General features: G+C 41.8%; 1 protein-coding gene across 2 annotated transcripts in view; it reads left to right on the top strand.

The window, feature by feature from the left end:
- The window catches only part of ZNF385D (zinc finger protein 385D), a 344969-nt gene that overhangs the window by 64745 nt on the left and 253544 nt on the right, over positions 1–26680 (top strand). For both annotated transcript variants that reach the window (XM_055566880.1, XM_055566879.1), the window contains exon 2: positions 24807–24949. In XM_055566880.1, coding sequence (XP_055422855.1) covers positions 24807–24949 — 143 coding nt within the window. The remainder of the gene's footprint in view (positions 1–24806; positions 24950–26680) is intronic.

Raw genomic sequence — 26680 nt, 5'->3', positions numbered from 1 at the left:
TTCTTTGCAAACAGTTCTACTATGCTTATATCTATAAATGGAAGATATCAATCAGTCGAGACCCTGCCCAGACTAGCTAAGTGGAAATGTAACCAAGTGCAATTGAAAATGGAAGAAAAAATTAAAAACAAGAATAGAAACTGTCTAAAGTATCTTCCTGGTTTTATGGCAATGGCCATTGAAGAAAGGCTGTGTATACAAATGGCTGTCAGTGGGGAACAGAGCATATAAGCTTATCAACTAGTGTTTAAGGATGGAGAAGAAAGCATATTTTTCTGTAGAATTGTGCAGCACTCATGATTTGGCTAGAGGTATTTGAAAAAAGAGCCAACTAAAATTTTGGCTGGACTAATTGAGTTCCTCAGCTACAGGCAGGACTGCCATAAACAATTTTGATCAAGTTGTCCCTTGGTGTCGATATGCCATCTAAAACTTTGTCTGCCTGGAACAGTGTAAGAGGAAAGAAATGGATGAGAAAATCGCTCATAACACTGAGTTGTCTTTATTCTAGCCTATGTGAATACCAGAACATAGCACATTTTGACCAAAAATGTCATCTAATGCTATTAAGTAAACATCACACGTGTCTTTTTAGGAAAGAAAGTGAATTTCAAACTATGTGGAAAAAATGGAGGAAAGACCAAATTGAGGCTAACCGATGTCCAGTTAGAAGCTCATTTGCTTTTGTTAATATATACGCTGATATTGGGCTTCCCCAGTGTCTCAGATGGTAAAGAATTGCCTGCAATGTAGGAGACCCCGGTTTGATTCCTGGGTTGAGAAGATCCTCTGGAGAAGGGAAAGGTGACCCACTCCAGTATTCTTGGGCTTCCCTGCTGGCTCAGCTGGTAAAGAATCTGCCTGCAATGCGAGAGACTGGGGTTCAATCCCTGGGTTGGGAAGATCCCCTGGAGAAGGGAAAGGCTACCCACTCCAGTATTCTGGCCTGGAGAATTCCATGGGCTGTGTAGTCTATGGGGTCGCAAAGAGTCAGACACGACTGAGCAACTCTTGCTTTCACGCTGATACTAACACAGTGTGCTTGTTTTTACTTCATAGTTCTGAAGAAGATTTGATTTTTTTAAACAGGAGAAAACATCTGCAAAATGGATGCCATGGAGAACAGGATGGAAAAAATATTTTGCTTATTCCCTTGCTGTTGCTTTTGTTTTTGTTTACTTAAAGGGTGTGGCGTCTTTGCCAGTGCACTCAGGAGAGGGGGCCACTGAGAAATACCTCATGGGTGCTTGTGAGAGAGAATGGATGAGCTAAGTATGTTGGAGTGGAAGGAGAAGTGGGGAGAGTGAAGGAGGGAGTGACTGAGAGGGTGAGCTATTTGAGAACCATGAAAAAGGGGTAGATAGAAGTTAGTGGTGTCCATGTTCCCACTGACCAAAAACGATATTAAATGCTTCCATGGCAGATTCTGAGTCAGCTAATATGTTCCAAGTATCCACTATGAGTTAGACACTGAGCTAGTGTCTGTTCCATGCAATGCATTGTCAGATATTATCACGCACTTAATTGGTTACTTTCCAATTTAAAAGCTAGAAATGCGACTATGAGTTACCATGAGTTCTTTAAAACTGGATATGTCAGGTAGGATGTCTTTGGGGACAGTTTCCATGTTTCTCATGGGATGTTTCAGTGACAGTTCTGTCTAGGTCAAGTGAGCCGCCTGCATATCTGATTTGGATGTGGTTGTTTCCCTAGATCATTCCCCCCTTTCCTTCCTTCTTTCTTCCTCTTTATTTTTCTCTCTTTTGAGAATACTGTTTCCATTTCCTACCACCACGATACTCACACACTGAAAACAGGCAGCAATAAATGTTTCATGTTCTTAATAGGAATCAACCAAATGGTGTCAATGAAATTAAATATACTTTGCCATTTCCATTTGCTGTTTTTGGATTAACTTTCAAAGAAGCATTGTCTTATTTATCCATTCATTTATTCATTCTTTGACTCCAGACCACTTGAGTGCCTGTAATGTTCAAAGCACTTTAGGCATCATGGAAAAAAAAAATTAAGATCATGCTGACGTGGAAAATCCCCTTTAAAAACTTTTAAGCCAGAACCCAATATCTTTACTACTAAACAAAAAGTAATACCCATGAGACAAAGAATGATTAATGATTTAAATAATAATTTCAATAAAATAAAAATTAATAAAATATCATACATTAAGTTATTTCCTATCATTTTAATAAAATAATCCTTGGTGGTACAGTGGTAAATAATCCTCCTGCTAATATAGGAGATGTGGATTTGATCTCTGGGTCATGTAGATACTCTGGAGAAGGAAATGGCAACCCCCTACAGTATTCTTGCTTGGAAAATCCCATGGACAGAGGAGCCTGGTGGCAGTCCATGGGGTCCCAAATGAGTTGGACATGACTTAGTGACTTGTTGTTCAGTTTGCTCAGTCGCATCCGACTCTTTGTAACCCCATGGACTGCAGCATGCCAGGCCTCTCTGTCCTTCACCGTCTCCCAGAGCATGCTCAAACTCACGTCCATTGAATCCAACCATATCATCCTCTGTCATCCCCTCATCCTTCTGACTTCAGTCTTTCCCAGCATGAGTCTTTTTTGCATCAAGTGACCAATGTATTGGAGCTTCAGCTTCAGCATCAGTCTTTCCAATGAATATTCAGGACTGATTTCCTTTAGGATTGACGATTGGATCTCCTTGCAATCCAAGGGACTCTCAAGAGTCTTCTCCAATGCCACAGTTCAAAAGCATCAATTCTTCAGTGCTCAGCTTTCTTTATGGTCCAACTCTCACATCCATACATGACTACTGGGAAAACTATAGCCTTGACTAGACGGACCTTTGTGGCAAAGTAATGTCTCTGCTTTTTAATATGTTGTCTAGGTTGGTCATAGCTTTTCTTCGAAGAAGCAAGTGTCTTTTAATTTCATGGCTGCAGTCACTATCTACATTGATTTTGGAGCCCAAGAAAACATAGTCTGTCACTGTTTCCATTGTTTCCCTGTCTATATGCCATGAAATGATGGGACCAAATGCCATAATCTTAGTTTACTAAATGTTCAGATTTAAACCAACTTTTTCACTTTCCTCTTTCACCTTCATCAAGAGGTTCTTTAGTTCCTCTTTACTTTTTGCCATAAGGGTGGTGTCATCTGAATATCTGAGGTTATTTATATTTCTCCCAGCAATCTTGATTCCAGCTTGTGCTTCATCCAGCCCAGCATTTCTCATGGTGTACTCTGCCTATAAGTTAAATAAGCAGGGTGACAATATACAGCCTTGATGTATTCCTTTCCCAATTTTGAACCAGTCTGTTGTTCAATTTCCAGTTCTGACTGTTGCTTCTTGACCTGCACACAGATTTCTTAGGAGGCAGGTAAGATGATCTGGTATTCCCATTGCTTTCAGAATTTTCCACAGTTTGTTGTGATCCACACAGTCAAAGGCTTTGGCATAGTCAATAAAGCAGAAATAGATGTTTTTCTGGAACTCTCTTGCTTTTTCGATGATCCAGTGGATGTTGGCAATTTGATCTCTGGTTCCTTGCCTTTTCTAAATCCAGCTTGAACATCTGAAAGTTCTTGGTTCACATACTATTGAATCCTTGCTTGGAGAATTTTGAGTTTTACTTTGCTAGCATGTGAAATTAGTGCAATTGTGTGGTAGTTTGAGCATTCTTTAGCATTGTCTTTCTTTGGGATTGAAATGAAAACTGATCTTTTCCAGTCCTGAGGCCACTGCTGAGTTTTCCAAATTTGCTGGCATGTTTAGTGCAGCACTTCAACAGCATCATCTTTTAGGGTTTGAAATAGCTCACTTTGAATTCCATCACCTTCACTAGCTTTGTTCGTAATGATGCTTCCTAAGGCCCACTTGACTTTGCACTTCAAGATATCTGGCTCTAGGTGAGTGATCACACCATCATGGTTATCTGGGTCATTATAGTTCTTCTGTGTATTCTTGCCACCTCTTCTTAATATCTTCTGCTTCTTTTATGTCCACACCATTTCTGTCCATTATTGTGCCCATCTTTCCATGAAATGTTCTCTTAGTATCTAATTTTCTTGAAATTAGATACTTCCCGTAGTATCTAGTCTTTCCCATTCTATTGTTTTCCTCTATTTCTTTGCATTGATCACTTAGGAAGATTTTCTTATGTCTCCTTGCTATTCTTTAGAACTCAGCATTCAGATGGGTATATCTTTCCTTTTCTCCTTTGCCTTTAGCGTCTCTTTTTTTCTCAGCTATTTTTAAGGCCTCCTCTGACAACCACTTTGCCTTTTTGCATTTCTTTCTCATGGGGCTGGTTTTGATCACCACCTCCTATACAGTGTTCAAACCCCGTCCATAGTTTTTCAGGCACTCTATCAAATCTAACCCCTTGAATCTATTTGTCACTTCCACTGTATAATCATAAGGCATTTAATTTAGGTCATACTTGAATGGCCTAGTGGTTTTCCATGCTTTCCTTAATTTAAGTCTCAGTTTTGCAATAAAGAGTTCATGATCTGAGCCAGTCAGCTCCTGGTCTTGTTTTTGCTGACTTTATAGAGCTTCTGCATTTTCAACTGCAAAGAATATGATCAGTCTGATTTTGGTACTGATCTTCTGGTGATGTCCATGTGTAGAATTGTCTCTTGTGTTGCTGGAAGAGGGTGTTTGCTATGACCAGTGCGTTCTCTTGGCAGAACTTTATTAGCCTTTGCCCTGCTTCATTTTGTACTTCAAGGCCAAACTTGCCTGTTACTGCAGGTATCTCTTAACTTCCTCTTTTTGCATTCCAGTCCCCTATGATGAAAAGGACATCATTTTTTGGTGTTAGTTCTAGAAGGTCTTGTAGGTTTTCATAGAACCATTCAACTTCAGCTTCTTCCTTATTTCTGGTCGAGATATAGACTTGGATTTCTGTGATACTAAATGGTTTGCCTTGGAAATGAACAGAGATCATTCTGTCATTTTTGAGATTGAATCCAAGTATTGCATTTTGGACTCTTTTGTTGACTTTGTTGACTACTTAGCAACTAAACAACAACATACAGCAAAATAAGAAAGGTAGTAACGATAGTTGCTGTAATTTAGTATATCCTCTGTAAAAAATGTCTCTGTATAATCTTACAGAAATTCTGAAATGTGGGTGCTATTTTCCTAAATTTATAGAAGAAGAAACTAAAAAGCTGTTAAGTTCTTTAAGCTATGAAACTGTTGGAATTTGGATTCAGAATTCTAATAAAAAAAGTCTGTTCTCATAACCACGTAAAACCATTTTGTAGAGGCTTGGGAAAGAGAAAATGGTTATGGTGCTAAATGGGCAGGGTTGGGGGGACGGTGCTGGAGGAAGTGACATTTCCCCTAAACCTTAAAGGACTCAGAGCAGTTAAAGGGATGACAGACTTTAAAAAACGTGAAGTATTTCCCTTAGCTTAGGTATATGAGGACGCTGCCACACTGTACGAATAGACAAGACAAGGTCAGAATGACATTGATGACAGAGATGGATAGTGAGTTCTTGGAAGGTGTAATGACTTTTGAAAAGTCAGGACAGACCAGGATCGTTCAGGAAAATACAGGGCCAGTTTCAGAAAAGCTGCTCATCACAGACTTGCCTCTCTCAGCAGGCTTTCCTGCTCAAAGCAATTTGACTCATTCTGTTTTGTTCTTCCTTTGGGATTAATGTCCTTTCAAAATAATCTTTACAGTTTAGGGCGAACCAGCCCATGAATTTGCAAGGCTAGCTCAAATTCCTTGTGTCTATGATCAGAGCCCCTTCCCAGGTGTCTTTTGAGGGTTGGTCGTTTGCCACATGACTTCTGGGGTTTTCGTGGGTGCATTCGGGCCTCAGCTTCTCATCTGGAAGACAGATGGGTGGGGAAGGATGGCAGTGAGGAGACTGCATGTTCTCAGGCCGGCGGGGCACGCCTGGCTCATCACAGGTGGGTCATGCGGGGATCTTGCACAGTGTGGTAGCTGTGTCAGTACTCACTGATTCAGAAAGGTGAAAAGTGGATGCCTCCCACTCACTGAGGGGCGAGTGCAGCTCTCCAGATTTCTTCCTCATCTGGGCACCCACGGGGAGAGAAGCCCTCTCAGCAGGTTCTACCCAGAAGTGGGCAGAGCGCTTCCCCTGATGGCTCGGCATAAGGAAAGCAGGAGGACTATTTCACCCTCCACCTTCCAGGGTCTTCATGCGTCTTCTCACCTCATCGATGAGCACAAGAGCAGAGTTCGGGATGCTCTAATGGTACCATGTGCGGCTCATTTTGAGTGTATTTGTTGGGGATAGCAAACTCTGGGAACGGCCACAGATTCCAATGGTAGGCTGTGTCGTAGAAGGGTTTTGAGACCCACAAGAGATATGGTTGCTGGGTAACATATGCCCTGAGTACTAGAAAGGAAAGCAATATCATGGACTTCTATCCTTGGTTTAAAGGGACAATGGATAGAAAGTGATTTTCACAAAAAGCTGGAGTATTGAAATCAGTCAACCTATGTTACGTCCCTGCTTTGCTGCTCTAAAGTACTTAACTTTATACAGCTTCAGTTTCCGGTGTTAAAAAGCTAAATTATTAAGAACTAATAGAATTGTTGTGAAAATTAAAATCATATATTTATATGCATGTTCAATGTATACATCATATATACATATAAAATTAAAATCATATATACATATGCTGCTGCTGCTAATTCGCTTCAGTCATGTCCAACTCTGTGCGACCCCATAGATGGCAGCCCACCAGGCTCCACCGTCCCTTGGATTCTCCAGGCAAGAACACTGGAATGGGTTGCCATTTCCTTTTCCAATGCATGAAAGTGAAAAAGGAAAGTGAAGTCGCTCAGTCAGGTCCGACTCTTAGTGACCCCATGGACTGCAGCCCACCAGGCTCCTCCGTCCATGAGATTTGAAGTGCTCAAAAATTGATAGTGGTTATCATTATTATTATTATTTTGGTAGTTATCATTATTTGAAATTAGAACTGTTTGAAAAATTCCATCTGTGTAGTCCACTACATACCAGCAGTGTATAATATAATTATTGGAATATTTTACTCTTATTTCTAAATTAACTTTTTCTCTTAGAAATTTGTTTAGGCCTGTGCTATTCTGAATACCCCAATTCTAAGGAACAATGAGAGAATGAGCTTCCATTAAATTTGCAGTCAAAGAAAAATTGGAGACAATTTCTATAATATCCTGCATCAGTCAGTGACTTCTGGCTCACTGTAAGTGGAGCAGAATGGATGAGAATTAGTAGCATAAGTCAAGATGTGTGTGTGCCTCATGGCAAGTCAGCAACTCATGTCATAGGCAGCGCTACACAGGGAAGTGGGCAACGGGTCACAGAAACCAAAAGGCTGTGTTCTCTCCTGCACCGTGGTCTCTGACCTTGACCTCTGGTCAGTGCCTGGCATTCTCTGAGCACAGGACCCCTACAGAAGGCTGTCTGGAAAGTTTGTCTTTAAATTGGGGTATAGTTGCTTTACAGAGTTGTGCTAGTTTCTGCCTTACAGCCAAGTGATTCAGTTATGTATGTGTGTGTGGGTGTTAGTCCCTCAGTCATGTGTGACTCGTTGTGACCTCATAGACTGTTCCCTGCCCGGCTGTCCGTAGGCCTCCCTGGTGACTCAGATGGTAAAGAATGCGCCTGCAATACAGGAGATCTGGGCTCGATCCTTGGATTGGGAAGATCCCCTGGAGAAGGGAATGGCAACCCACTCCAGTATTCTTGCCTGGAGAGTGCCAATGGACAGAGGGGTCTGGCAGGTTCCATGGGGTCACAAAGAGTCAGACATGACTGAACAACTAATCCCAGGCTCCTCTGCCCGTGGGATTCTCCAGAGAAGACTCCTGGAGTGGGTTGCCATGCCCTTCTCCAGGGGATCTTCCCAACCCAGAGATTGAACCCCAGCCTCCTGCACGGCAGGCAGATTCTTTACTGTCTGAGCCACCTGGGAAGCCCGATTCAATTATATATACACATGTATCCCTTCTTTTTTGGCTTCCATGGAGGCTGAGTGCTAAAGAATCTGCCCGTCCATGCAGGAAACTCAGGAGACATGAGTTTGATCCTTGGGTTGGGAAGATCTCCTGGAGGAGGAATTGGCAACCCACTCCAGTGTTCTTGTCAGATTAGTCCCATGGACAGAGGAGCCTGGTGGGCTACGGTCTATGGGGTCGTGAAGAGTCAGACACCACTGAGCGACTGAGCATGCGCATTCCTTCTTTTGGGGATTTCCGTCCCATTTAGATCACAGCAGAGCATTGAGTAGAGTTCCTTGTGTTATACAGTAGGCTCTCATTAGTTACCTATGTTAGGCATTTTGGGGTGTGTTCTCAGTCGTTTTCAACTCTGTGACCCCAGTGGACTGTAGCCCACCAGGCTCCTCTGTCCATGGAATTCTCCAGGCAAGAATAATTGAATAGGTTGCCATTCCCTCCTCTAGGGGATCTTCTGGACCCAGGGACTGAACCTGTGTCTCCTGCATTGGCAGGCGGATTCTTTACCTGCTGAGCCACCAGAGAAGCCTCCTTTTAGGCAGAGCAATATATCTCTGTCGATCCCAGTCTCCCAATTCATCCATCTTCTCTTCCCACCTTGATACCCATAAGTATGTTCTCTGCCTCTGTGTCTATTTATGCTTTGCAAAAAGTTCATCTCTGCCTTGTTTCTAGATTCCACATATATGCGTTCATACACAACATTTATTTTTCTCTTTCTGACTTACGTCACTCTGTATGACAGCCTTTAGGTCTATCCACATCTCTGCAAATGGCACTACTTCTGTCCTTTGTGTGGTTGAGTGATATTCTATTGTGTATATATACCACATCTTATTTATTCACTCATCTTTCGATGGGCATTTAGATCGCTTCTAGGTCCTAGCTATTGTAAATAATGCTGCAAGAAACACTGGGGTGCTGGTATGTTTTTGAGTGATGGTTTTCTCTGGGTGTATGCCTGGAGTGGGATTGCGGGCTCGTATGTTAGCTCTGTTTTGGCTTTTTGAAGAACCTCCATACTGTTCTTCATAGTCACTGCCCCTGTTTGCATCCCCACCAGCACTGTAAGAGGGCTCCCTTTTCTCCACACCTTGTCCAGCACTTATGGTTCATAAAGTTTTGATGGTGGCCATTCTGACCCTTGTGAGGTGGTACCTCATTGTGGTTCTGACTGGCATTTCTCTAATAATTGGTCATGTCCAGCATCTTTTCATGTGTTTGTTGGCTCAGGTTGCACTTTCAATGCCCGTCATCTCTACCGACAGTGCTCCTAGAGGGGCCAGCTTCCACTGATCGTTTGCTTCTCCTTTGTTTTAGTTTCACTTTAATCTCTGTATTAACTGAAATATTTTATAATGTCCCTTATTTTATCACAATACTGATACCTCTTTTCATCATGTGTTACCTTTTGGGGATGGCACTGTAACCTTGGTGTCTGACTTTCTCCTCCCTGAGGCTGTAAGCAATTTCTGCTTTCTTTCCCCCCCCCTCCCCTGCATTTGTAAATCCTGTATCTGCTGACTCCCAGCTATTTGAATGTGGAAATTTAAGTCCTTTCCTCAGAGGCAATTTTCGCTTTCATCAATTACTCTTTCAAATTAGTGGGACTCACAATGTGGTAGGTATTTGAATGGGTCAAGGATGTAATATACTCAAAGAACATGGGCTTTGGAGTCAGACCTTTCTGGTTTCTAATTCTTCTCAGCTCTACTCCTTAAGAAGGCAGTTTATCTTTGGAAAAATGACCTCACTAAGCCTCCATTGCTTCACCTGTAAAATAAGAACAAAGATATCTTCATTGTTTACATAAATAATCTATGTAAAGCCATTTAGCACAGAACACAGGCTATAATAAGTGCTCAAAGTGACAGAGCTTCTTATAAAAATAAAGTATGGTTATGTGTCTCTTCTTGCTTGCAATCACTTACACGAGTTTTATTTGTCTTCATTTTAAAGCCAGTCATTTCCAGAATACCACACTTACTACAGTTCTATTAGTAACTGATTTTACATCTTTTCCAGGGACCAAATGTTTGAGAATTAAAAGAAAATATAAAGTTAGGTTTGTTTTACGCAAAACCTGCCAGAAGAAACAATCGCATCAGGCCGAGACTAAACAGAGCCCATGTCAGCTCCACAGGGAGTGTTCTTGAGGAAATTGAAGTCAGAATTTCTTTTTGCTATTACAGAGTTTGTAAGAATGTTCACCAAACTGATAGAAACCAGAACTCACCACTCCCAAATCTCAGGAGGTAATGGATGGGACAAATGGGATGTACTAAGTACAGGACTCTTAAGATAGCAAATATGGGAGCTCCCTTGTTCTGGATACTTTCATTTAATTTGGTGATAGCAATGGTGGCATAGTCTTTTCTTATGTGGTTATTTCTCAGTGTCACTCAGCGCTGACTGCAGGGGCATTGCTTGGAGTTTTGTGCCATGGCTGTTGTGAAAGAAAATTCAATTGAAATATGGAAACAATCACAGTGAAACAGTGACTGAAAATCAAAATAAGGGAATGCTCTACCATATATTGAGGCTTCCCTGTTGGCCTAGTGGTAGAGAATCTGCCTGCAATGCAGGAGACCAGGGTTTGATTCCTGGGTTGGGAAGATCCCCTGGAGAAGGGAATGGTTGCCCAATATTACCATTAAATTCAATAGAATTAATTATGATGGATATAAGTTTAGTTTCTATGTTGCCTTTCTGGAATATGTAGACAGAATGAAAGGGATAGCTGAACAAAGTAATGGGCTTCCCAGGCGGCGCTAGTGGTAAAGAATCTGCCTGCTAATTCAGGAGACATAAGAGACAGGGGTTTGATCCCTGGGTTGGGAAGATCCCCTGGAGGAGAAAATGGCAACCCTCTCCAGTGTTCTTGCCTGGAGAATCCCATGGACAGAAAAGGTCGCAAAGAGTTGGCCATGACTGAAGTGACTTAGCATGCAGGCACAAATAACAGGTTCATTCCAACAGAGTAAAAAGCTGCTACCTTTGGATGAACACATATGTTCTAGTCTATTGGGGCTGCTGTAACAGAACACCATGGTTGCTTATGATAAACAGACTTTGGCTTTTCACAGTTCTGGAGGCTGGCAAGTCTGTGGTCAAGGCTCTGGCAGACTTGGCGTCTGGTGAGAGCCTGCTTCCTGGGTCACAGATGGTCCCCTGCCGTACTGGAAAGGATGGGGGTCTTTCTGGGGTCTCCATGACAGGGTACAGGGTCTGTTCTTGAGGATACTGCTCTCATGGCCTAACCTCCCACGGAGGGGTGTACGTTTCAGCATATTTATTTTGAGGGTAGGAGACATGAGCATTCTATTTATAACATTATGGTATCTGCCAAAGCAGGAAATGCAGGTTAGACCCCTGAGTTGGGAAGATCCCCTGGAGGTGGAAATGCATCCAACTCCAGTCTTCTTGCCTAGAGAATCCCACAGACAGAGGAGCCTGGCAGACTGCTGTCCGTGGGGGCGCGAAGAGTCGGATGCAACTGAGCACACAGACTCAACATATGCATAATATGTCTTATACTGGATTATAAGCCCCAGTAAAGACAAGATACATGAAATTGTTGCTTAAATAATCTAGTGCCTTACAAGTGAGTGAATCTTAACATGATTGATCTAATTGGCTTTGGCCTAGTTTGACTGAAACCAGATTTTATTTACGAAATTTTGTTTTCTCTATCACTTTTTTTTTCCTCTACCACAGGTCATCAAAAAAAAAAAAAAAAAAAAGGAATCCCCGAATAAAATGTAAATGTAAGATCTTAGACTTTGGAAGTAGAATGTTGATTTGCAAATTCCGTCTATAGCATTTTCATATCTGGTTAAGAATCTGCCTGCCAATGCAGGAGATGCAGGAGATGTGGGTTTGACCTTCTAGAATTTATTGTATGACCTTGAACAACTGTCTTAACTTCATCATGGCTCCATTTCCTTAAGCCAGTGCTTTGCTGTGCTTAGTCGCTCAGTCATGACCAAATCTTTGGGACGCCATCGACTGCAGCCTGCCAGGCTCCTCTGTCCATGGGATTCTCCAGACAAGAATACTGGAGTGGGTTGCCATACCCTCCTCCAGGAGATCTTCCCAACCCAGAGATCAAACCCAGGTCTCCCGCACTGCAGGCACATTCTTTACCAGCTGAGCCACCAGGGAAGCCCAAGAATACTGGAGTGGGTAGCCGATCCCTTCTCCAGCAGATCTTCCTGACGCAGGAATCGAACCAGGGTCTCCTGCATTACAGGTGGACTCTTTTACCAGCTGAACTATCAGGGAAGTCCTTTCCCTAAGGCTGTGAGAGCACAAAGGAGATATACTCTATGGAATATCCAGCATTCAGAAAGTTCCTGCCTTTATACCTGCGGAGGAAAGGGGAACAGTTATGAGAATAAATTCATACCTAAAAATGAAACAGGCTTAAGAAATTTATGTAGTGCTGAGAAAATAATGTTAATAAAATTATAGTATAAGAAGATTAGAATTATGATTGACTCAGTTCAGTTCAGTCGCTCAGTCATGTCCGACTCTTTGCAATCCCATGAATTGCAGCACACCAGGCCTCCTGTCCATCACCAACTCCCGAAGTTCACTCAAACTCACGTCCATCAAGTCGGTGATGCCATCCAGCCATCTCATCCTCTGTCGTCCCCTTCTCCTCCTGCCCCCAATCCCTCCCAGCATCAAGGTCTTTTCCAATGAGTCAACTCTTCGCATGAGGTGGCCAAAGTACTGGAGTTTCAGTTTTAGCATCAGTGCTTCCAATGAACACCCAGGACTGATCTCCTTTAGAATGGACTGGTTGGATCTCCTTGCAGTCCAAGGGACTCTCAAGAGTCTTCTCCAACACCACAGTTCAAAAGCATCAATTCTTCTGTGCTCAGCTTTCTTTATAGTCCAACTCTCACATGACCACAGGAAAAACCATAGCATTGACTAGATGGACCTTTGTTGGCAAAGTAATGTCTCTGCTTTTTAATATGCCGTCTAGGTTGGTTATAACTTTCCTTCCGAGGAGTAAGCGTCTTTTAATTTCATGGCTGCCATCACCATTTGCAGTGATTTTGAAGCCCAGAAAAATAAAGTCAGCCACTGTTTCCACTGTTTTCCCATCTATTTGTCATAAAGTGATGGGACTGGATGCCATGATTTTAGTTTTCTGAACGTTAAGCTTTAAGCCAACTTTTTTACCCTCCTCTTTCACTTTCATCAAGAGGCTCTTTAGTTTCTCTTCTCTTTCTTCCATAAGGGTGGTGTCATCTGTATATCTGAGGTTATTGATATTTCTCCCAGCAATCTTGATTCTGAGATTCAAGAGATTCTGAGCTACTCTGAGCTACTTATTTATTAAATAAAAAAATCAACCATGGAAGCTTTATTGGCTTAAATGTCTGTGATACACTGTTCCTCTCACTGTAATTGGTGAGAACACTTCAATAAACTCTCTGTCCCCTTGTCTTCAAGAAAGTTACTGGGGTTTGAAGTGGAGAAGACTGTGGGTTTGTGCACAGCAGAAGGAAGGGTGCAGTATCTAGCAGGCTGTGATTCAGTCTCCCTCAGTCATCTGACTGCTCATCCATGTGTATAGTCATGCATTTATTCCCACAAAAAGACAGACAAGTAGGTACCAGGAACCTCATCCTGCACAGGAATCTAGAAGGATTACACCAGATAGTCTCCTCAAGACCCGGCATCCTCACAGAGAAGGCAGAGCCAGAAGCATGGCAATGCATGTGCAGATGGAGGAACGGGGCAGCAGAGGGTACCAGGCGCGTGCTCCTTCTACACGGGCAGCTGTGAGCGTCTACCAGCATCGAGGAGGCCAGGCTTGAACTGTGTCCTCAAGCAGACATGATGATTGGTTGTTTGCCATACGTTGATGTGGGTTTAGAGTATATGTGGAGTGGGATGTGACTGAAATAAATACAAATTAATACACTGCCATGGCTTCACATTTTCTAGGCTTAATTGCTAGTTGAAACTTGCCTTTCAAAAAATGAGTTATATTAACTACTCTAGATTGAATCAGTTCCTTTCCATACCTTGGAAAAATATTTACCCATATCAGTAAGGCCCTACTTTACTTTTCCTTCCCAGTCAAGTTGTTCAAAATATTTTTCCCTACTAGACTCCTTTCTGAATACCTCCTCCATCCCTGAGCCTTCTCAAAAGGGTCAGACTTCACTTTTCTTTTTTTTTGCTGCACATATACATTTTTATTTTTATTGTGTGAATACCTAGGGGATTGCAGGGTCATATAGTAATGAATATAACTTTGTAAGAAATTACCAAATATTTCCAAAGTGCTACCTTCTTTTGCATTTCAACCAACAAGTATGAAATTTCCAGTTGACCTACATCCTTGCCAACACTTGGTATTGTTTTCCTTTTTAATTTTAGCCCTCCTAGTAGGTGATAGTAATATGTAATAGTTTTATTTTGCATTTCCCCAGTGATGCTAAGCAGATTTTTATTTGCATATTTGCTGTTTGTATTGCTTCTTTTATGAAATGTCTGTTCAAAATTTTTGCATATCTTTGAGTTAATATTTCATTATTGAACTATAAGAATTTTTTATATATTCCAAATGCATTTTTTTGTTAAATATATGTGTTGCATATTTATTTTTCTTAGCAATAGCTGGCTCCCCCACTTTTTTTTTACTTTTTGTTTTATATTTGCATATAGTTGGTTAGCAGTGTTGTGATGTTTCAGGTATACAGCAAAGTGATTCATTTGTACTTATGTATGTATCTATACTTTTTCAAATTATTTCCCTATTTAGGTTATTACAGAATACTGAGCAGAGTTCCCTGTGCTATGCAATAGGTCCTTTTGGTTACATATTTTAAATATAGCAACATGTTGCCTTCTCTTTATGTTTTAATGCTGTCTTTCAAAGGTAGGAAGCTTTAACTTTGATGCACACTCAGCTCTCTATTCAAAAATTCTGTATCAGCAGATCCAATCAACTGCAAGTGGAAAATATTTTTTAAAACTCTAGAAAGTTCCAAAAGGCAAGATTTAAATTTTCTGGGCTGGCACAGGCAACTATTTACATAACATTTACATTGTATTAAGTATTATAAGTGATCTGGACTTAGCAGCAGCAGCAGCAGAGATGATTTAAAATGTATAGGAGGATGTGTGTGAGTTATATGCAAATCCTGTGCTATTTTATATAAGGGACCTGTGTATCCTCAGATGTTGGTATCCAGGCAATCGTGGAACGAATGCTTTGTGAGAAAATGACTTCTCTTTGAGGTTACTCACTAAATAACAAAAAGGTCCGTATAGTCACAGCTATGGTTTTTCGAGTAATCATGTACAGATGTGATGGTTGGACCTTAAAGAAGGCTGAGCCCTGGAGAACTGATGCTTTCAAACTGTGGTTCTGGAGAAGACTCTTGAGAGTCCCTTGAACAGAAAGGAAATCAAACCAGTCCATCCTGAAGGAAATCAGTCCTGAATATTCATTGGAAGGACTGATGCTACAGCTGAAACTCCAGTACTTTGCCATGTGATGGGAAGAGCTGACCCATTGGAAAAGACCCTGATGCTGGGAAAGATGGAAGGTGGGAGGAGAAGGGGCAATAGAGGATAAGTTGGTTGGTTGGCATCACCAACTCAGTGGACATGAGTTTGAGTGAACTCCGGGAGACAGTGAAGGACAGGGAAGCCCAGTGTGCTGGGGTCTCAAAGGTCAGACATGACTGAGTGACTGAACACCACCACCAACAAGAGCAAATAACTGATAAAGATCACCAAAAATCTTGATGACATGAAGTCTCACAGAAGTTGGCATCTTAACTGGTCCTTCCACGGGCAGCCTTCGACAGTGCTGACCACTTAGTATTTCCTTTTGTAAACATACTCTCCCTCTTGCCTCTGGGGGTCATTCTCCCTGTCCTTATCTTTTATTCTGGTCTTTTATTATTATTTTAATAAATAATAAATTATTATTTATTAATAATACTTGTTTATTAATTATTAATAAACAACATAGTTTATTTATTATTAAATTCTCCGTCTCCTTCCTTGGGCTGATGAGCCTCCAGGTTCAGGAGGCTGGTCTCTCTGTTCTACCTGTTCCCAAGGAGATCTTTTTCACGTCCGTAATTTCAGTTCCTGTGTGAGGACTCTCCAGTGTTCCCTCAGCAGGAAGTCTGCACAGAGCTGTCTTCTAAGTGCTAGGACCCATTTCCACTCACACCTCAGCTCCAGGATGTCAAAACTCTGAGCTTGTCTTCTCCTCTTAGACTTGCTCTCCCTCACCATCTATATCTTGAAGACACTTTAGGGAGATGAACAAAGGTGTTCTCTAGTTTGCGGGATGCTTACCTAACTTACCTTTTCGGTATTGGGAAACCCACCTTAAACCATTTAAGCTCAGGAAATGCTTTGTTAATACCTTGGGTTGCACTGATTGCCTACACAGATTGGCAAATGCTTGGAGAGGAAGCAGAGTGTATCACAGTAATACCAGTGGAAAGAACGTGGGGGCAGAAGAATGTTTATCAGGGTGTGGGGCACAGTGAACTGTATGCCCAGCTGTGCTGGCATAGGGATGTTCACATGGGCAAGGCCAACTGCAAGCCCAGATCCTGCAAAACAAGACCACGCCACAGATGACAGCATCTTTTTTTCTCTTCAAAGGGTCAGACGACTAAAGCCTGGTTATTATGAACAGAATTACTCCTCAGGGTGACTCAGAGGTATCGAGGGAAGTTTAACTGCCTACATTAGCTAGCTTTGAACATTTGGCTATTAGTGAGACTAAACTGTGACCCACTTTGATGAAATACAGCTTCCTGGTAGCGCTCTCAAGAATGAATAGAATTTTTAAAAGTACCATTTGCCCCAGGACTGGCCCGTTTTGCATCTTTGGTTTGCAGAAGTGGTGTCATTTTCATCCAAGGCACTCCTTACTCACTAATACTGAGTTCAGCACTACATTTTTTACATTAAGTTCTCCTTTGAGGATAATCATCATTGATCACAAAAGATTCCTAGACTGGCCGTTGTCTTCTCCAGGAATGGAGGACTAATTCTTGCTGACCCAGTCCTGTCAGCTAACAGTGGCCAAGTCTGCCCCTGGGAAAGCTCTCCTGGCCATCCCCCAAAGGAGACGGACCCAGGGGAAAGCAAAGAGTTCTCTCCTATCAGCAGTGCTTTCTGGAACAGACTGTCAGGCACCTTGTCTGTAAATGATTCCTTACTGGGGACCGTTGCTTTTGCATTGAAGCCACAAAGTCTGATGGAATCCTCTGCAGTGATGGAAATGTTTTTCTTCTTTTAATTAATTAATTTATTTTAATTGGAGGATATCACTTTACAATATTGTGGTCTTTGCTCTACATCGATTCGATTCGGCCATAGGCATGCATTTTCCCCTTCATCCTGTACCCCCTCCCACATCCCTCCTCAGTCCATCCCTTTTTTTAATTGCAGTATTCTATTCATTGAGGTAGCCTCGGTCACATGTGGCCATCAAGCACTTGAAATGGGATTGAGAAACTGAACATTTAATTTTATTTAGTTCTCACTTAACCACACACAGATAAAGATTACCATACAGGACATCTCAGCATTAGATCACCTTTTTGATTAGTTACAAATGACTTTGTGAAATTAAATCTTGTGAGTTCTTGTTGAGGAAAAATTTTACATTTTTACATTCACTGTTGCAGGCTTCAGAGGAAGTTTCCAGGCAAAAGTGTTTGATCGCCTGAGAGAAGTTCCTTGTCTTGACTCATGTGCTAACAGAGGGGCTGAAGTGCAGAGGAATATACAAGATTAAATGTATAAAAATCCCTACTCTGGTACTCTTAGAATCATCACAGTGTTTTGTAGGCACCGGGAATCATCATGAGAGTGGGGCAAATAAGTGAGAGGGTCCACATTGCCTCTAGTGAAGACGTGACAACCAGAGCAGAGCAGTGCTTTGGTTTTGGTGCCAGTGTTCAATGATGACGACAGAGGAAGCATTAGTTAGTCCTTCTTTCTTAGCTTTCTTCCAGAATGAGCTTTGACACAGTTTACTGGAACATTTATTTAATCATAGTCTTTTCCATTATGACTTATAATGAACACGACTCCCTGTGCTATATGAGAGCTCGCCCGTTCTCTGTTGGTTTGGGTCCCAGACTCCCACTCCACGCCTCTCTCACTGCTCTTCCCTTGTGGACCACAAGACTGCTCTCTGTGTCTGTGTCTGTTTCTTTTTGCACATAGGTTTATTTGTGTCATATTTAGAGTCCACACATAAGTGATGCGTATGGTTCTTTTCTTTCTCAGACTTACTTTGCTTAGTATGATAATCTCTAAGTCCATCCCTGTAACTGCAAATGAAAAGGAGTATTCCATCCTTTTCACGGCTGAGTTCTATTCCACTGGATGTCCTGGAATATTTAAATTCCATAACTTAAAATGAATAAATAAAGAATTTAAACAAGGGGAAACAGATCCCTCGCATGGGCTTTCTTTTATGGGTAAAGTGTGAGTCAGTTAACCTGGGCAAATGTTTCTGCATCACAGTTTCCAGCTTAGTGTTAAAGTTGCTGTAACTCAGTCCCCTTCTTACCTCCTTCCCCTCTGTGGTCACGGGAAGAAGGGCTGGGGCCGCGGTCCTCAGCAGGAACAGCTCAGTGCTGCCTGCTGCCCCTGTGGGCCAGATCCTGCTTTAATATCCAAACTGACCTTCCAAGGGCAACGTACTTTATGCCCACAAGGAGCTTCATCCTCAGGTAGAAGGTGCTGGATCAATTAGTAGGCAAACCAACAATTTAGAACAGAGGGAAAATGAAATCCATGAAAGAAAAATGGTGACTGAGTCACACTAAATTCAATTTTATCTCCAAATCCATTTCTACTTGTATCATTCCATTGGGAACAATGTTTAAACAAAGATGGGAACTGAATGGGAGTTTGGATCACTGAGTTGAAGGGAATATGGTAAACATACAGTTTTTCTAGCTAAGGAGTAAAAGATAACCCCAACAGCAGACTGCCCACTGTAATCCCCAGCCAGCAGCCTGGAGTATTTGGGAGGCAGCCACGCAAGGGAATGTGACAAACACGTATTTGTTTTTCTGATTTGGCAAGTAGATGTTAAAGAATGCAAACTGGAGGGCTTTTGAAACATTTGATATGAAGTCCATGTGTTTCTGGAGACTTTCTCAAAGATAGGGCAGGATCAGCGTTTTCCCACATAGACAAATATTGGTAATAAATACTGAACATTCCTTATCATCTTCTATACACCGAATGAGTCTACTCCTTTTTTTTTTTTTTTTTTTTTGAGCAGTAATAAAATTTTCTCACAAGACTTCTGATTTAGAGCATTCCATTCTGGCTGCAAGGGAGCTGGCTTGCCTTGTATGACAAAACTGACTTCACAGTGCTCTTTTTTGTTGTCATTTTATTTGTGTTTGTTGTTTTAATTTAAAGGCTGTTTGTATCAGTGCACTGAAACTTGTTAGGATTACTCAGCGTAATGATGAATGCCATTTATTACCCGGGTGGTTTTTAGATGCAATGTATTTTAGGTGATAGCTTTGACTTTTGAGTTTGTAAATTCGGCATTATAATAGATTCCTGGCAGAATTATTGTGTATTTTAAAGGAATTAAGGGTATATACTAGAGTGGGTAGCTGTTCCCTTCTCTGGGGAATCTTCCCAACCCAGAGATCAAACCCAGGTCTCCTGCATTGCAGGCGAATTCTTTACCATCTGAGCCACCAGGGAGGCCCATAGCAGGGCCTAGCACATACCAACTGCTTAACAGATTTGTAAAATTTAGCTTTTTTCTCAGCATTCACCCCCTTCCACCCTGGCTGGTCTGTTTCACCAGCAACAGCATTTGATGGCCATTGTTTTGTGTCAAGTCAAGTTTTGCTTTTATGCCCCCAATCCATCATTTCTTTTCTACTTCCTGTTCATAGTATCAGATATAATTCTCTATGTCCTCGATCACGTAGGCCCCAGAAACCCTGTCTTGCCCTTCCCTCCCTCAGCACACATGGCAAATTCAAACTGCAGTAGTTGGGATTGGATGTCAGTAACGTTCCACTCCTGTCAGATTGGTTGCAAGTAACTACTTACGACTTGATGTGTAAAATGTTCTCAGTGTTATTCTACTAGATTAAATGCTCGGAGCAGTTTAGCAGTTTAACTCTGGCTCACTGTTGACGCTATTCAAACATATGTGTATATTTCAGTATAGGTAAGCATATATATGGGCTTCCCAGGTAGCTCCGTGGGTAAAGAATCCACCTGCAAGGCAGGAGATGCAGGTTCAGTCCCTGGGTTGGGAAGATCCCCTCGGGGAGGGCATGGCAACCCACTCCAGTGTTCTTGCCTGGAGAATCCCATGGACAGAGGAGCCTGGTGGGCTATAGTCCGTGGGGTCACAAAGAACTGGACACGACTGAAGCAACTTAGCACAGCACACAAGCATATATATACATATATAATTAAATTTATACTGAGAGAAAAAAAGATATGCTAGAAATTATTTCTCCCATCAAGAAATCAGGGATTTCTTCTGCTTTCTATAAATACAGATACTATATATATGTGTGTGTGTGTGTGTGATAATATTCAACAGCAGCAACCCCTGATCATTTTTAACTTCACTTTTGCCATTTGGGGAAATGAGTGATTAAGTAGTAGGTTAAGCTGTGAGACAGGACGTCTGACTGTTTTATGAACTATGAATGGACTGAGTGCAGAAGTTCAAGGTTAGAAGTGTTATATTACGGAAAGAACACTATTTTACTCTCAAGGAATATTTCAAAATGTTGATTTACAAAGTAACCTCTTACTGTGAAGTCTCTCCTTCTGCAGGGGCCAGAATCAACCAAGTGCAGAATAGGCAGGTGCCTTTAGGGTTGTCTTGATTGACCTCCTCCATGGGGCCCAGATATGTGTCTGCACCAACCTGAACATTCCTTTGGAATTTATTGGGTTCATTAAAAACACCCGCCTCACTTAGGACCGCCTGGTCAGGCTCTCTGCTAGGCACTTTACCTACATTTTCTCTAATATGACGCTTCAGCTGACAACCAGTGGTTTAGAATTCCTATTTGTCTGTATAAATTATTAAAATGAATATTTCCAAATTGGCATTTTAATTAGGTTTTCAAAAATGCAAATTGTTGAAGTGTATAATGTCTTATTTTCTCAGATAATCTCTATTAGCAAATGTCCTATAAACAAACAGGCTATTCCAGTATTTTTTAAGTTCACAGATTTGCACTTCTGTGAATACAGAGCTAGCTGTCTTGTGAATAGACCAAAGTATGCTCTACAGTATATGTTTGCTCTATAATTCAATTCTGAATTCTAAGTATGAATCTAGGCTAGCAGAACCAAGCCTCAGGAAGGGACAGAGAGGAGTTTTATGAGCTTAGATCACTTGCTTCATCGTATTTACCTTATTTCCCTTCAATATTCAATACCTTACTCAGTATAGGTCTAATAACTGATGTCTATTTAATGAATGTTTTTTAGTTTATTGAATATAATGGGATGTAAAGAAATTTGGAATAGAGAGATATTAACTGCTCTGAAATCTGAATGTTCTGTTAAGGCTTAATTTGTAAAAGCTATGTAAGTTAAAATTGCACAGTGTGTGAAATACGTGATACTAGAAGTAGTACCATAGAGCTTTCCATGCAAAGGGCGTGCATTTGTATCTTTTCTGTTCCCAACCCATGGAGGCTTCAAATTGCTTTTCTCAAAGTAAGAGCATCAATATTTTCAGAAGTGACATTCTGACGAAAGAAGCAACACTGGTAAATGGTAACGACACAGCAAACTCTTTGTTACCTACAGTCCTGTCTACACATTCATATATATCTTGATGTTTATTATCGTCAAGATAATTTTATAATAAAGAAAATAATAGTAAACATACATTCATGCCCTAAATATAATAAATTCTTTTAAAAAATGAGAGAATGAAATAGCTGTTTTCTCAAGGAGCACACTTTAGTGTGCTTTACAGGAAACATGTTATGTTTGCTGGTTTTAACTTCATACTATTTGCCAATAGTATTCTTACTGCTGAGCGTATACAGATTGAAACAAGCAAAATATTTTTCAGAATGTATCCTAATTTTAAGAGCAGAAATGTTAGTCATAGATAATTTTTAAGAGACAGTCTTAATTTGGGGCGTAAATATTAATACTATAGTCAGTTCAGTTGCTCAGTCGTGTCTGACTCCTTGCGACCCCATGAACCGCAGCACGCCAGACCTCCCTGTCCATCACCAACTGCCAGAGTCCACCCAAACCCATGTCCATTGAGTCAGTGATGCCATCCAGCCATCTCATCCTCTGTTGTCCACCCTACCTGGGTTTGCATGGCAAGTGGCTGAAGAATGTATGGTCACACCATGTTCTCTGTTTTCCAATGATCTTTCACTTTTCTCTCTTCAATTAGGTAGAAAGGGCTGAACTCAGATAGTGTCAACAGCTCCTGTCCAATGTTACGAGTCTTCCTCAATGTCTTCTTATCCCCTACATAGGAAGCCCCAGTTGCAACCTTAAGAGAGGGCCCTGAACTGTATGTATAATAAAATGCAAATGAAACCCATATCTCAGAGGAAGAGAGGTATGTATCTAGAGGAATTAATTTTCCCTAGCGGTAGAATCAGTGTATATTTATTCTTTGCTCCTCTCAGCGTGGTGGATAAAAAAAGAAGCCTGAGCTTTTCCAGAACCTCTTTGGCTCTCCGGAACCAATGGGGAACTCGTAAAGGAAATAATTCCAGAATATGTTCCTGCTAAATTGCATTCTTATAATTAGAAGAATGAAATGTTTCTGTGGAAGCAGCATAAACAGCTAAAGAGTTGATCAACTTATTTTTTCTCTCCATGGTATTATGCTATCCATTACCTGATTTCTGAGAATTTAGGGTCAAACAATGTAATGGATATACATGAATGAATACCTTTTGCAAACCGTGACTCTGACACAGATAATAATAATTTAAAATGATATGTTTAAAGCTATTATTTATGGACATGTTAAATTGCACCTCAGATTTCAACCCAAACTTATTTTACTTCTGAGTTTTCTAAAGAGGCACCAACCAAAGTTTTATTTTGGTTCTTTAACTTTTCATCAAAAGAGAAATTGGTAGCAGTACTAAACTCGTGGCAGCCCATCACTGACGTTGTACGAATGCCATTTCTATACCACCTGGTGACAATAAAGTTAGTTTATAGTGTGCTCTGGTGACTGTAACTCACTGTATTTTGCCTTTATCTCCCTCTGTTTTAACATCAGCCCTCTATTTTCTGACTCTTCACTATTTTTCACTTTAATTGGTTTGTTGTTTCAAACTGGATGTTGTTGGCCTTGTCATTGAAGAACATTTCAAGAGGGAAGAAAGAAAGAGTGGGAAAAATACTGGTTTTGTTAATTTGGCTCCCGCTGATTTTATACCTGAAGCCAGGAGACCTGATGGTTTTTTTGGTATGGTTAGTTAAATCCTGTGCTGTTGGCTTCTGCTGTGGATGTTAAGTAACCCGCCTTGTTAGTAGATCCTCTGGTCCAGTAGGGTTGGATCTGCCATGGGGGAATCGTTTTTTAAATGTTCACCTTTGTTCCGGTGACTGATGGGGCACAAGAGGGTGGTCTGTGTGCAGCTGACCTGGTAAGATCTGTAAAGATAACTTGGATGGGATCTCACTCCAGCTTGTTTTAAAAGCAAGATGGCAGGCAAGGAAGTGGCACAAACAGGAGCCTTTCTTCTCTTTTCTGTCTCCTAGAATTCTTTTCCATGAGAAAAAGGAAAAATCCCAGTGCGTTTTGTTTTCCTAATGCTTCTTTGGATTCTCACCAGTAGGTTTTTACAGTCTGTTGCTTGCCTCTCAGATTAGAAGAACGCTGGCATATTTTAACAGTTTCCTAGGATTCAAACAGCCTTTAATTAACAACAAATTGATGTTTTGGAATGTTACCAGAGTATGAGAGACAGAACAGGGAGGTAGGCTCCTTTCAGCTTCCGAACACAGTGAAATCCTAGAACAGGGGGCAGAGGTGTGAGTCTCCTGCGGACAGCCTCTGCCCACTGGTGTGAGAAGGAGGCGTCTGAGTTGCCGTCGCCTGCCGTTCCTTCTCCTCGATGGCCTTCCGTATTCCACCTACTCGTGACTGGGAAGGCAGGGGGCAGGTAGTCTTGAATCTTTAAAGCCGCAGGGATTAAGTGGCTCAGGGATCCTGCGATTTGCAGCTGGATTTGCTGGTTTTAATCTTCCAGTCGCCAGGGCCGTCAGGTATGGCTGCCCGTGTTTGTGGTTAAGTTTCCTTCCTGTGCCAGCTTCATGTCATCTCGCTGCCAGAGTCTGGGACGTGGTGGAAAAGAGCAGTTCTGTAAAAGAATCACTCAGACTGGATGCATATTTTCAGCCAAAGTTCATTTTCAAAGACGGTTAGGGGATCATCAAAAGGGTTTTCCCTTTGAATCAAGGGATCTTAGTTACAGGTTTGCTGGTGACTCAATCCAGAGCTCGAGGCAGAAAAAGAAGAATGGGCTGTGGGCTATGAGATGTTTGAAATGTTAACAATTACTTACGTAGGCAGACTGTCCTGATCCAAGAGGGACAGGGAGCAGCAAGTGTGCTCCCTCTGCTCACCTGCGCTTCTGCTGGGTCCCGGCTTTGGGGTCAGTTTGCTCCGTGTCTTGTTTTCTCCAGTGACCTGGAAAGCTGGCATTTGGTCTCAGAAGAGGCCTGGGCCACTGAGCGCTGTGTGTTCCCATGCCCCAGGTCCCTGACTGTGCCCTCTCTTCTCCTTTGTACAGGTGGCACATGCCAGAGCCCCGCTCTCCCAGCCCTGGTCCGGCCGCCAGCCCCGCCTTTGCAACCGTCGCTGGACATTAAGCCGTTTCTCCCATTTCCTCTCGACACGGCGGCCGCAGTCAACCTCTTCCCCAATTTTAATGCGGTAAGTCCCGCGCCATCTGCCTGGGCCAGGGTGGTTGGCCCTGGAAAGCGTCCAGGGCCGGGGATGAGGTGGCCACGGCCTCCCTTCCACTCTGCCCTTTACTCCATGGCTTGGCCGGGAGGACGCCGAGGGTAGTTGCCTGCCTGGATGTGTGAGGTCTCCAGAGCCAGCCTCCTTCAGGAAAGAGGAGCAGAGCTTGCATCTGAGGGGGTGGATCATGATTCTGTGCCTCCCTTTTACTTTCTTTCTGGGCAACACTAGACATTTGATTAGTTTCTTTTCCATGCCAAGTTCAGTTTAACTGAAAGGTAATGAATGTGTTAGAGAGCATTCAGATTCATGTCGATGTCTGAAAACTTAACCATGTGTTTCTTCTCTCTGGGCCTTCTACTTTAATTTTCAAATCTGTTACTTCTTTTCTGATTTCATGAAGAGGACCCTGATCATCACACTAGAGATACATTCTATGCATAAAGCACATTCTCCCTCTTAATTTAAAAGCAATTAGGGTTCTGGTAGAAATAATTTTCTTTTCTTTTTTTCTCTCTTCTCAGACACTGCTCCTCAACTTGAGTCTTTCTTAAATGACCTTGTTTTGGGAGCTTTGTCAACAGCCTTCTCAACACCAGTTACTTGCCTCTGTTTTCACTCTTGTTCTTGTCTTTAAAAGTTGACAGATTCCTCATATGCATCATCATCCTTTTTTTTTTTTTTTTTTTGTAGAAGCACTGAGAATATTCTTAGGATGAAAATAGAAATAAGGGTTGAAAAGGTTAGAAGCCAGTAAGTGACATTGTTTTCTAATATCTGATTCAGTTTTCAACAGCTGTTATAATGCAGGTCTGAGTTTATCAATGACAGAACTTGTCAACACAACCAAGGCCAAGGGGATTAAGATGTAAGATCTCTGAAGTTCCAATGAGCTAAATAATACAGACTTCTTTTTGCAACATCTTACCTCCATGATGGATTAAAAAGAAAAAAACACTCTGTCCACAATTAGGTCATTCTCCTTGAGGAGACAGAAGTGGGTCTCTTTTACTTTAATTATGCTTCGTCACAGGAACTTTGGACCTGCCAAGGAGATGGTGCAGTTGTGTGTTCACCTTTACTGAAGGACACTGGAGAGTCACAGAGGTTGCTTTGCTTTGGGGAACATGAAGGATTTTCCATAGGAGTCTTATTTTGAAATGGATGAAATATAAATAGAGCAGCATAAAGATCATATTTCCAAAGCAAAGGTTTCTAATTCTAGGTATTTCAATAAAAGTACAGGAAGACCCGGCTTCAGATCAGATCTGTTGGTCGTTGAACGACCGCACTGAAGTCCAGGCTCCGTCTCTCTGAATGGCCTGCCTGCTGCCCTGTTAGTGGCTTCTAGGCACCATCGTGCTTCCCGGACCCCAGAGATGATCCATCAGACGCTTCACCAGGCCGCTGAGACCACGGCCTCCTGTCACTCACGGCTTTGGAGAAGCCGGCCTACAGTTCCTGCAAGGTTGCAAAAGACTGGGTTTTAAACTTTGGATTTGCCCTTTGGGAACCATTAAAAGCAAAACGATGAATTCGATTGACAGCAAGTGTTCTTTTCATTGAACAAAGATGAGTGATATATTGAGCTATAGGACACTGAGCACATCTCTTTATCCTCTTTGCTGCTGTTTCCTCATCTTTAAAATAAAGGGAGTGGACCTGATGATCTCTTCCTTTGGGTTTATAATGTTCAAAATA

This window comes from Bubalus kerabau, chromosome 2 (assembly GCF_029407905.1).
Source record: "Bubalus kerabau isolate K-KA32 ecotype Philippines breed swamp buffalo chromosome 2, PCC_UOA_SB_1v2, whole genome shotgun sequence".
In the NCBI taxonomy this organism is placed as follows: Eukaryota; Metazoa; Chordata; class Mammalia; order Artiodactyla; family Bovidae; genus Bubalus; species Bubalus kerabau.
The sequence above is the reverse complement of the archived record's forward strand: the minus strand, read 5'-3'. Positions and strand labels throughout refer to the sequence as shown.